The sequence below is a fragment of the Solea senegalensis genome, unplaced genomic scaffold, assembly GCF_019176455.1.
Source record: "Solea senegalensis isolate Sse05_10M unplaced genomic scaffold, IFAPA_SoseM_1 scf7180000017085, whole genome shotgun sequence".
Lineage (NCBI taxonomy): Eukaryota > Metazoa > Chordata > Actinopteri > Pleuronectiformes > Soleidae > Solea > Solea senegalensis.
In genome coordinates this window covers 192,501-204,855 of record NW_025322230.1, presented here as the reverse complement: position 1 = coordinate 204,855, position 12,355 = coordinate 192,501, and the positions used below count along the sequence as shown (strand labels likewise).

At 43.3% G+C, this 12,355-nt stretch overlaps 1 protein-coding gene across 1 annotated transcript in view; it reads left to right on the top strand.

Annotated features, from left to right (window-relative positions):
- The first annotated feature begins 1,514 nt into the window (after nucleotides 1–1,514).
- The window catches only part of jade2 (jade family PHD finger 2), a 132,796-nt gene continuing 121,955 nt past the window's right edge, over nucleotides 1,515–12,355 (top strand). Inside the window, 1 exon segment of the mRNA XM_044018363.1 lies at nucleotides 1,515–1,650. Coding sequence (XP_043874298.1) covers nucleotides 1,576–1,650 — 75 coding nt within the window. The 5' untranslated portion in view covers nucleotides 1,515–1,575.

Below are 12,355 nucleotides of genomic sequence, written 5' to 3'. Positions count from 1 at the left end.
CCTTTAATTCAAAACAATTCATGTGAGATCTGTGTTCCCTTGTCCTTTTTGCACGACACAAGAAAGAACCTTGTTAAAAGAGTAACACTTTTACTCTAGGTACATTTTAAACAAGCTACTTGTTATTTTGATACTAAAATGTTATCAAAATAGTGGAACTTTTACTTGAGTAGAATATTTCAGGACTCTCCTCCACCTCTGATGAACACAATCCACTGAACAAAACTCCCAAACAAACACAATTAATGGTTTAAATGCTTGAAGTGCTTATTCAGTTATATTTGTCACCAGATTAGTTGTTACCTAAACAACAGATGTTCCCATTTTTATAACCTTTTCTTATGATGTTGTCAGTTATTATGATTATTATAATCATAATAAAGGAAAACATGGCTCAGATTTGAATCAAAACAAAACATATTTATTCCACTACTTCATTTACCTCAACATTATCTCATTGTTGCTCTGATATATATTTAATTCAGGTTCTTCTTCTTCTTCTGCCCTCACACCATATCAGTGACCGAGCAGCAGCAGCAGCAGCAGCGGCTGCAGGTGGAGGTGGAGGAGGTTCAATCTCCTGCGCGGCCTCTGCGCGGCGCACTCCTCCTGCGTTTGGCCCGTGTAGGAAGTGCAGCCTGCGGTAGCAGTGAATTGAAAGTACGCCATAAATATGGCGCCAAAAGAGTTTTCAAGCTGATGATAAAAGCTGATTTTTTGTGGTGGACTCTTGTGTAGTCTGTTGTTTTTTTGTTTTTGTTTTTTTTTGTGTGTGGAGGTGGGAGGAGAGGTTTGAAGACAGGACCCGCCTGTGCAGCAGCAGCAGCGGCAGTAGTGGATCAGCGGTGGATCAGCGTGCACGTCCACTGTCCACAGCTCAGTGAAGACGAGGAGAGGTGTTTTATTTTTTAAAGGAGGGACGTTTTCGAAAGTGGATTGCGATCTTTACTGACTCATCGTTTGGAAATAAATAAAGCATCCTTTTCTTTTTTTTCCCCTCCTCTCCATTTTTTTTTTACCCTCCTCCTCCTTCTCTTCCTCCTCTTGCTCTCCTCTCCGTCCCCTCCTCCTGTACCGCTGGCACCGGAGAGGAAAACACAGTCGTCGGGGTTTTGACACCACCACCACCACCACCACCACGTTTGGAGCTGCTTTTGCAGAAATGCGACATGCTTCACTGTGAGCGCAGCGGCGCAGCTGTGCGCACACGCTGAGCAGCAGCGTCAAACACTTTACACTGCGCGTGTTTGTGTTGAAGGCTCCAACTTTACTGTGACACTTTGTTTCTGAGGAGTGGGGGGGAGGCGGTGGCGGTGTGTGGGGGGGGCCCCCCTGGATGTTGGATTTTATTTCGATTTCGCTTTGGACGCCGCGCTGTCAACGCGCACCGTGAACGGGAAGTGGAGCGAAGGGAGGGGACGGGTCCTGACTGTCACCCAGCGTGGACGCACACCGAGGAGCAGCCGTGCTAACAGCCTGCCACTGAGGGCACCGAGTGTGGGGGGGGAAGTTTGGGGTTGGGGGGGTGGGGGGTGAAACAGAGCGGAGCTACGCTGAGCCACTGGGGGAAACTACATGTACATGTGCGTGGATTTCAATGAGACCCTGAACTGCGCCGTCTCCGCACCCGAGGCGGACCGTGCCACCAAGGTAAGGGAGCGATGCCGCTGTGTGTGTGTGTGTGTGGAGGTGCGGGGTTGGGAAATGTGGGGAAAAAAAGTGGGAGTGTTTGCACACGCAGAAGTGCTACATCGGTGCTAGGCTAACAGCAGCCTGAGCCTGGCACGCACTTTTACAGCGGCTGTTACAGTGTTGCCTCCCGCACACAGAGATGGGGCAATGCGTTGATTTTGTATGTATGTATGTATGTGTGTGTGCGTGCGTGCGTATATATGTTGTGTTGTGCCGTGTGCAGCCTGCATGTGCACGCGCACACTGGGGTGAAATTAACCGGGTAAACTTGGCCATGTTGTGCTGCGAACGTTGCATGAACGCGCCTCCTGTGGGAATCGAGTGAGTGAGTGAGTAAGTGAGCGAGTGAGTGAACAGGGCAGTTGGGGGAGTGTCCAAGAAGTGCATATTTATATATGTGCGTATATGTTTGTTTTTGTGCGTAACTGCAACAAATAGGCTGTTTTTTTGTGGTGAGTGAGGAATTTCAGTGGAATTTGAAAACACACACACACGTGTTTGTATAGCATTCATAGTGAGGACACTCACTGACATAATGCATCCCCTAGAAACCCTTACCTTACCCTTAACCATCACAGCTAAGTTTCTAAAACCACAAAATGTCCTCACTTCCTTAGATATTTATTTATATAAGTATTGGTCCCCACAAAGATACACATACAAGAATACACACACATGTGTACAGTACAGCTGGTAGTGGATGATGTGACATGGAGTTGTAGGTCCCAGGTGGTGAAGGGATGAAGGGTGGTGGCACCAACCTCTCACTCTCTGGATTATTTGCAGCTTCCTTCTCCCCTCCTTAATAAAAAAAAATAAAAAAGGGGTGTGTGTGTTTGTGTGTGTGTGTGTAGTAGGTTTAGGAAGGCTGAGCACGCAGCCACACACACATCAACGAATTACAGCAACTCCTCACTGCCTCATTCACCCCCTCACTCCCCCTCCTTGTGCTGTGCAGATCTAGCTGGTTTTATAAGAAGTGCGTGTGTGTGTGTGTGTGTGTGTTGTTTACCTCATCTAAGCCACAGCACTATCTGTATTCCTGGGTTGAGGTAGGAGGAGTGAGTGAGTGAGGGGTGTGTGTGTGTGTGTGTGTGTGGCGGATGTTACATCGTTGCACTGCAAACAACAACAACAACACAGTGACGTCACATGTGGATGCAGGTGCTTCTCATGGTGCTGATGCTGTTGCTGATGCTGCTGCTGGTGGGAGTCAGATGTGAGCAGGATTAATGGGGTGTAAGTGGGGCATTTGCCTCCGGGGGGGATGTGATGTGCAGCAGCGGCGGTGGCGGTGGCTATACCTCCTCGTTATAATTGCCTGGAGAACCTCCACGCATGGTGACGTGGTGTTTGCTTATTAGTGCAGATCGTTTATAAGAGAGTGAGGTTCATCCAGTTTTTTAGTTTTTTTACACATTCGTTGGTTTTTCTTCTTTCTCCTGCACGAGGCCTGTGAGAGTGAACATCATGCTCTAGTCTTGAATCAATTAAGCAGGAATCATCTGGGGGCTTGTTAAATGTTCCCGGTTGTGACAGCACAGCCTTTCTCTACACCAACACACACATGAAACACACGCACACAAAAGCTTGACATTTGCACACAAACCAATAACTCTCAGTGTGGCTCTTACACACTGTAAACAGCAGATTTAAATAAAGATGTATGCATCATTCCTCCTCACACTCACTCTCTCTCCAAACTCAAACACACACACACAAGCCTCCTCCTGCTGGGTATGAAACCGGAGATGAGTCATGGTGTGTGGGGGCATAACAGCTCCTTCTCAATCCCTCTATCCCCCTCTGTCTCTCTCTTTCATATCTTTCCTGATGCAGTGCCATCTCGTTTTCACTCATTCTCATTATCTCTCTCTCTCTCTCTCTCTCCCCCTCCCTCCCTCCTGGCTCTCCCTTCTCCTCTCTCGCCTGGAGACAGTGGTTGTTTACAAGCGATCAGGGAAAGGGTGCTGTTTTTCATTTTTCTGCATTCGCTCAGCTCTGTTGTCCACATTCTATGCTCTCCCGTTCCCTCATCCATCCCTCCATCTTTCCCCCTTTTTCCCCCCTTCATCGTCCTGTGAACACACACACACACACACACACACACACGGGTAGGAATGTGTGTGTGTGTGTGTGTCCACACGTGTCATGTGAAAAACAAGCACGCAGAGTCGCAGACGGAGGCTCTTAAGTCTCACATGTGTACATAAGCACACGTGTGGGGGGGCGGGGTGTGGTGTAGTATGTGCGCGTGTGTGTGTTTGTCTGCTGCATTAAGTGCTGCACTCTGATTGGTTGGAAAAGGGGGTAAGGACCCCCACGTGGTGCAGTGTATGGCATTATAGCAGCTACGTAGTGACGAGGCAGAGGAGGAGGAAGAGGAGGATCATGAATGGTTCACTGACGTCACATTTACTGTACCCTCACACACACACACACACACACACACACATGTCCCTCCATGTGCCTGTACATGTTTTTACAGTCATGGCAGAGAAGGCTGCAGGGCAAACATGTGTGAGTGACTCATGAGTGCATGTCACATAAGAAGCAGCTGAGCTGAAGGGCTTACGTGTGTGTGTGTGTGTGTTTTTCTGCCATAAACACTGAGCGTATTCAACATTAAATGACACATATATATATATGCTTGTTTGATGTTTTAATTAGAGTTATTAATAGATTTTTTGAATAATTAAGGTTTACTTTGCATCATAAATGTGTTTTTATTGTGAAGTAGACGTCGTTCCGTATCAAAACAACACACCTTTTACTTTGAAATATAATACAATATATCTATTGTGTGTATAATTTTAAGCGACTGAACAGTTGTTGTTTTTGTCCTCTTGACAAGACGAGACACTCACTGGTCCCCAGGTCATTTGAGTTCGTGTTTGAGGGCTGGGTGATACGGCTGGAAGACACATCATGATATAACTAGCTCTTATCGATCGGTGTCGATAATTATTGATTATCTTGGTTATGTCTTTGTAACGTCTCCAGTCTTTCTCTGTGTATCTCCACATGTGGCGGCAGATGATGCCGTGATGGCCGTGCTGTGGAACGCGTGTAATCCAAAGGGTGTGAGCGAGGAAGATGGTAGATAGTAGAATTGTTGTATTTCTGCTCTTGGGTCATCTTGCATTGGTCTGACTCTGGTTGGACATAAAGTAACCAAAAAAACTGCCATACTGGTGGCGAGGTACCTGTTGTTGTTGTTGTTGTTGTTGTCGTCAAGTGAGACACGAGGAAGAGTGACTGTTCAGTGATTGGCTGTTTGACTCCAGAGGCTCAGGCCACTCCACTGGTTGCTGCATGGTTACGATTGAGGGACTGAGATTGTTCACGCCACCAAACCTGCTTCGTCTATTTTCTAGCGCTTTCTTTCTTTATTTGTTTATTGTTTGTTTTCTAATGAAGTTGAGTGACTTTATCGTATGTTTTTTGTATTGACATCGCGGAAGTATCTATCACGATACATACTGTTATCGCGTTTACTAAAATATGAATTGTGGTCAGGTTTAGGTTTAGGCATTAACTGGTTATGGTTAATGTTATGGATTAACAGGCTGTCCAAATGAATGGAAGTCAATGTGAGAGTAGCTGCGCCAACCTGTGGCTACTGTAATGTTACCGTCATGTTACTAATTCTCTGACGTGTTCTGCTCTACTAACTCACTCACTAACCAGCATGCCTACCACAGGGGTATTAGTTCTAGCTGACGAGTATTTTTTCATCTTCCATGCTTTGAAATTGGATTTCCGATTTTGATTCTGATGATTTAATGGCGTAAATATTTTTACAGAGAGACGGAACAAGCAGAAATGTTCTAATAGACTTAATCATCTATAATAGACGACATTACCGTACATTCACAGGATCAGTATGTGACAGTGCTACAATAGCAGAAATGAGACCTGTTCAACTGCACCTTAATGCAAATATTTAATCAGTCAATCGCATGGTGGCAACAATTCAGTGCACCGCCTAGGCGTGTTGACATGGTCACGACGACCTTTAGACCAAGTTCAAACCGGAGCGTCTGAACGGAGAAAAGTAGTTTCATTGACTTTGAATGTGTAGCATGACAGAAACGGTTTATTTGTGAAGGGAAAACACGGAGCACGGATCCGGATCCGTTATCTATCAGATAATAAAGCAAAACTAACCTGATGATGACTCTTTTTAAACAACTTTGCATTTAATAGAACACATGTGCTGATTTATTTACCATCTTGTTACCATCTAGATTTATTTGCCATCGCATTGGCTCATTTTGACGTTTGTTGTGATTCTGAAGACGCCTGAGGGTCGTTGTTGGTTTCCCCTTGTGCAGGTTTTGTCCTCTTTTGCAACATAAAACCAATCATAGTGGATTAATGCATTAGTCTGTTTGTGTGCTGTCATTGTTTGACCCGACTGTGGCCTAGAATCTCATTATTGGGTTATTGAGAGAGTATGTGCGTGTGTGTGTGTGTGTGCGTGTGTGTGTGGTCAGAGATGACGTCAAAGTTAAATTTTCCGGGGGTGGGTGCATTTTAATTTTATTTACTGTTCCATTGTGACTCAGCCTTATTAAGGATCCTTGTAAAAGTCTGTACACAAATAACCGGAAACAAAGATGCTTCACTTATTTCACAAACAACTCTAATTGGCCTGTGCTTCATTGCTCACCTGACTATGGAGCAGGTTGTTTTTCGTCTTTAAATGAATGATACATAGTTCTCAGTGTTGTGAAAGTGTTGTTTACATATAAGTGCAGGTATTTTTGCCCTAAAGCTAAAGCTACGTCCATACTACGACATATCAGAAGTAAACTGTGCACATAAAATGAATATTTTTTTTATTTATTAGACTGAAAAACAAGGTGAAATCCAAAGTAAGTTAATTGTATAAGGTTCTTGGTCGCAGAGGGGAAACAACTGTGGTTAACTGCGCTCTTTAATACAAACGTCTCTGTTTCTGGAGCAGATGAGAGACCACTGGATATACATATATTTGGATAATGCATTTTTCTTGGCATAATAATTAGAGACTATAGGGATGCACGGCCAATATTGACTTTGAAAACTCGGATATTGTCCAGTTAGTAGGTTAAAAAAGCTGCTGCCTCCTTGACCTCTATGCTAGCGCCCCCTACAGCTGTTATTTTGTGGATGCTTATTTATTTTGCAGAGTAAAGATATTTTATATCCACTTATGTATGTATGTATTAATGTAGATTTTAACTGAAATTCATCTGCGACCGGACTCCTATTGGACGACACCAGCTGTCAATCAAGTTTTTTTTTTTTTAACCCTCTTTTCGCTGTTTGACTTACTCTCATTTCATAACAATGGTTTCCAAATATGTTTGAAACCTATTTATAGTTTAGCTGGCACCAAATATTTACATATTTACAGTATTTTACAGAATTTTCTCAATGTTCTCAGTACAACACAATAATACTTGTGGCTTTAAACGATGTTTTTAGCTCAAACTGTCGTAAAATGAGTTGCTCTTCATTACATACGCTCTCATATTCCCTCCTCCTCCTCCTCCTCTCTGTCTCCTCCCTGTGTGATCGTAAGCACACTGATGGACAGGCTGACAGATGCTGCCTGAGCTCGTGATGGGAAGACTTTCAGGACCGAGCGCGTGTGTTTGTGGGGGAAAGAGCGGGAGAAACGGCGAGTAAACAACCGACAGAAACAATATGTCCGCCTCTCCTCTGCTGTTTGAACACCTGGTGATGCACGTTTGAAATATGCTGCCGTTCTCCAAGCATTTGGTTTGTGCTTTTCTATATATATAAAAAAAAACATCAAATGTATGAAAAATAATTAGAAGAAAGCAGCCAAGCTGAGACTCAGGCGGAGCGGAGGTGCACTTACACTTCTTTCTTTAGTGTTTGTTTTATGTTTTCGCTGAGTTTTAAGACCTGGAAAACTGTTTTAAAGAGACGGTTTTCGTGTGGACAGAAATAGAAAATGGTGATAAAGTGTAAGGGGAGGTCAACGAGGGATGTGGGGGAGGAAGGTGAAACAGAGACGAACACAAAGGTGAAGCCAGCAGGGACATGATGTCAAGGAGAGGAGGAGATGTTGTGATGTCCTTTCTCATCCCTCCTTCACTCCCTTCCAGGGGCTAATGAACTCTTGATGGCTGCATGAACGGGAGCGATGGATCAATCCTCTCTCCCTCACTCCTCCCACCTGTCCTCCTCCTGTTTTATCCCTCTCTCTCTCTCTCTCTCTCTCTCTCCTCCTGGGATTTTGGTGGAGGCCCAAGCCTCTTTGGCTGCGACTCACCTCCTCCGTTGTTTGTCAGCAGTTTCCAGGAGCAGGAGGTCTAGTTAGAAAATAATTTGGGCCTCACTTTCTCTTCTTTCTTTTCCTTTCTTATTCATCTCTTCTTCCTCTCTCTCTCTCTCTCATTCCAGCTCCCATAATGCAGCGGCAGCAGCAGTAGCAGAGGCAGTGACACTGTCAATAAATATTGTGTTAATGTTCTGGTGGTTGGAGTCGGCAAGGTGATAAAGAAAATCTATTTGATTTCTGTAGCTCGTGAATCTGGCCTGACGCCTCCGTGGTCGATGTGCATAAGTGTGTGTGTGTGTGTGTGTGTGTGTGTGTGTGTGTGTGTGTGTGTGTGTGTGTGTGTGTGTGTGTGTGTGTGTGTGTGTGTGTGTGTGAATAACCGATGAGGAGCTTTTTACTAACTGTGTGTCTGATATCTCGTCGGTTTCATCTCGATGTATATTGTTTTTTTTTGGAATATTTGCTGAGTTTAAGTGGCTTAACACCATAGTATACAATAATATCGCATATAGAGCTGCAACTAATGATTATTTTCATAATCGATTAATCGTTTGGCCCATAAAATATCAGAAAACCTTAAAAAATGTGGATCGATGTTTGGCAAACCTGGAAATGATGACGTTCACAAATGTCTTGTTTTTGTCCACAAACCAAAATGATTCACTTTTATTGATTTCTTTGTTATCCGGAGCAAAGAAATTAAGAAGATATTCACATTTAAGAAGCTTAAACAATCAGAAATCTTGCTTTAATCATGAAAAAAGCTTCAAACCGATGAATCGATTATCAAAATAGTTGTTGATTAATTTAGTAATCGATTAATTGTTTCAGCTCTACTGTTTCCACACATTATACACTTTATTTATAGTGGTCACGGTTGCTGCTATAACATTTTTTTTAGTCGCTTATTTTCTTAGCATCGGTGGCTTTCCTCACTTAAAGGAGGAGAAGCTTTGCTCCCATGAGCAGGGGGGGGTGAGGAGGGGGAGTGTAACAGGAATGGCAGTGGTGATATCAGCATCAGCGAGTGACTCATGACTGCTCTTAAGTGCACTGTGCCTCCAGTTAGTGTGTGTGTGTGTGTGTGTAGGTGTGTGTGTGTGTGTGTGCGTGTGCGTGTGTGTGTGTCACACAGGAGGTGAGTCATGTGTCAGTACGATTGATCCTCTGAGGACCATGAGTGTCTGTATGTTCAGTGGACTGACGGAGCCATGCACAGATTATTTTCACACACAGTAATCCAGATTCGAGACAAATTAAAAGTGCAGGTTTTCCAGTGCAAACGTTTACAACTTATAGAAAGTAAGAAAATATAAAAAGATAAATATAGGAAAGACAGTCACACACGTGTCCAGAACTATGAAAACATAAACCGGGGATGTGCTGGATGTATGGAAGGGTGAAAGAATGATAAAGTGATGAAATGATAGATGTAACTAATGTACGTAAGCATATATGCAGCATTGCAACCGGTGATGGCAGATGGATGGAAACTGTTTGTGAGTCTGTTTGTCTTGCTCTTTGATCATGGACTCATTCATTCACTACAAACACCTGTAAAAAACCACATTAAAACGTATCAAATACTTTTTTGTGTGTGTGTGTGTGTGTGTTTGAAGTTTAAATATGAATTACACGATACGTGACATGACATGAGTGCTCGACACACAAATTCAAATAAGCGCCCACACGGTGACATTTCTATTCTTTCAACTCATTCATAATAGTTTCCCTGTGTCTTCTTCATATCTCCCCCTCTGTCCATCTCTCCCCCTCTCTCTCTCTCTCTCTCTTTCTGTCTTTTTTCTCGCTGGTCTTTCAACCTCACTTTATGAATCCTTTTGATTTGTTTCTTTGGTGCCCTCTCCTCTCCTCTCCCCTCTCTCTCTCTCTCACCTGTCAAATATGTCTGTGCAAACCTTTCTCTTTTTGCCTTACTTTCTCTCTTGCGACTCCAAAAATAGCTGTGTGTGTGCGTGTGTGTGCGTGTGTGCGTGTGTGTGTGTGTGTAGGAGGAAAGTGAAGGAAAGAGTGAAAATAGACTCTGACTTGTGTGTCCCTGTGGTGCAGTGTTCCCTGCCTCTTTCATACCTTCTACCTTGTTGTTGCTTTCCTTATATGTGCACATTAACATCACACACACGCACACACACACACACACAGGTTTGCACTGCTATTCTTTTCAGTACACTGCATTGATCAAACAGCCTAAAACAAAGCACATGATCCCGAACCACCCTGAACATCCACAACCAGTTAATGCCTAACCCTGACCTTTAACCTTACCACAATTTATAATAATATTAATAATAATATGCCCTTAACCAGATCCAAAGAAATGAGGTTCTGCCTCATTAGTACCAGGTTCGGTCTGCCGGGATAGACGACTGGTCCTGACAAGGTCAGTGTTTATGTTCCAGCAAACACACACACACACACACACACACACACACACACACACACCTCTGAGAGATGGCTTGTTATGAAGCAATTTATATGCAAGGATTCTTTATCAAACTGACTGACCTCTGGCTCCACGAGGAGCGCTAAGCACCAGTGTCTCTCTCTCTCTGTCTTTGTGTGTGTGTGTGTGCGTGTGTGTGCGTGTGTGTGTACAAACATGTCGCAGCCACAGATCAACTTAATCATCTGCACCTATCATCTCCCGTCTATAAAAGTATTTGTTGTGCTTAATACAGAAAACACTAATGTATATACACAGCACTTTGTTTCAGCTGTTGTTGTTTTTTAAAGTGCTTTATAAATAAAGTTGGATTGGATTGGATATATTGTGTGTGCGTGTGTGTGTGTGTGTCTGTCCTGTTCCAGCAGTTACTTGATTTTTTTTGTTTATTGTTGATGGACCCGTCTGCTTTTCCTGACAGCCAGACTGGCTACTCACCCCAAGAGAGTGTGGCGTTTGTTTGTGTGTGTGTGTGTGTGTGTGTGTGTGTGTGTGTGTGTGTGTGTGTGTGTGTGTGTGTGTGTGCATGTGTGTGCGTGCGCGCCTTTGGGCCTCTGCAAGCTACTGTCTCTTAATAATAGATCTCGTGGCAACCGTTGTTGTACGCTGACATTAAGTGCTGCAGAGTGCCGTGAAGAGACACTGACCCACATTAGTGTTGCTGCCGAGGTAAATGCACTGTCATCCACAGACAGACAGACAGACAGATGGTTATACAGGCACAACATGAAGAGTCCAGGAGTCAGACAGACAGGCAGGTGGCAAAGTTATAGACAGACACAGAGAGAGAGAAGTGAATAAAACTGAAAAACCTGAATGATCTTTGACGCGTTTGTGCAATCATTAGATTCTTATTAATGGAATTTGTGTTGATGCTTTTAAATTGTGGTCAGTTTATTATTTGTGGACATCAGTGCAACATATAACGCCCAGTTGGAGAGCTCTTAATGCATTGTAGCTTATGTTTTTGTTGTTTACGTCCGCGTGCTTGACTTTTCTATTTTTATACGCCACCACCGCGATCACACGTGAGGCTGACAGGAAGTTCTGGCGTCTTCCTGACCGCATCCCCCCCTTTAAACATCCTTATACTTGCACTATTACTTTTTCTTTATTAAATTATTAAGGAGATATACATTCTGTTGAATCAACACTCGCACCACTCGCTTATTATTATTTAAATTAATGGGCTCATTATCAAAGCTGCTGGGTTTTAATATTACATGGTGTTTACAGCAGGATGTAGGAAGCTTCACATTAAAGGTGGTTTATGTCCTCGTGCTGCTCCTGTACTTACAGATCGTATATTCTGTACATGCATATGTTATGTCACACTTTTTCACTGATGAATCATCTCTACGTTAATCCCTAAAACTTCATTAGTTCCTGTAGTTAAGCCAGGAGACGTATTATTTACATGTCGGCATTGAACGCCGCATTAGATTTACGACACGGTTGTGTTTAATTTCGTCTGATTGGCTTCTCTTATTTGTACAACATGCTTTCATTAACCCTGACAGCTGCTGTTGCCTCCAGCTATTGTCCTGCTTCACTCTGACAAAGTGCAGAGTGGAGCAGTTCTGGTACAGTTATGACTTCATCATCATCATCATCACACTGCAACGTCTGTGACACGCCGAAGCAGTTCTTGTAACATGTCCACTACTAAATGTATACTTCAGGCTTTCAATCAATTATTCATCAGGAGTTTCTTAATCGGATGCATTTAATTTAAAAGTCAAATGGAATACTGTGACATGTGATGTCAAGCACACATAAGACTTTTAACCCTTTTTAGGAAACAAATAAAATATTGATGTAATCTTTCAAAAATATTGTATTTTATTGTTCTTTGCGCTTCCTCATTTGTTCTTTGTACTCCTCGTTTGTTGTTTGCG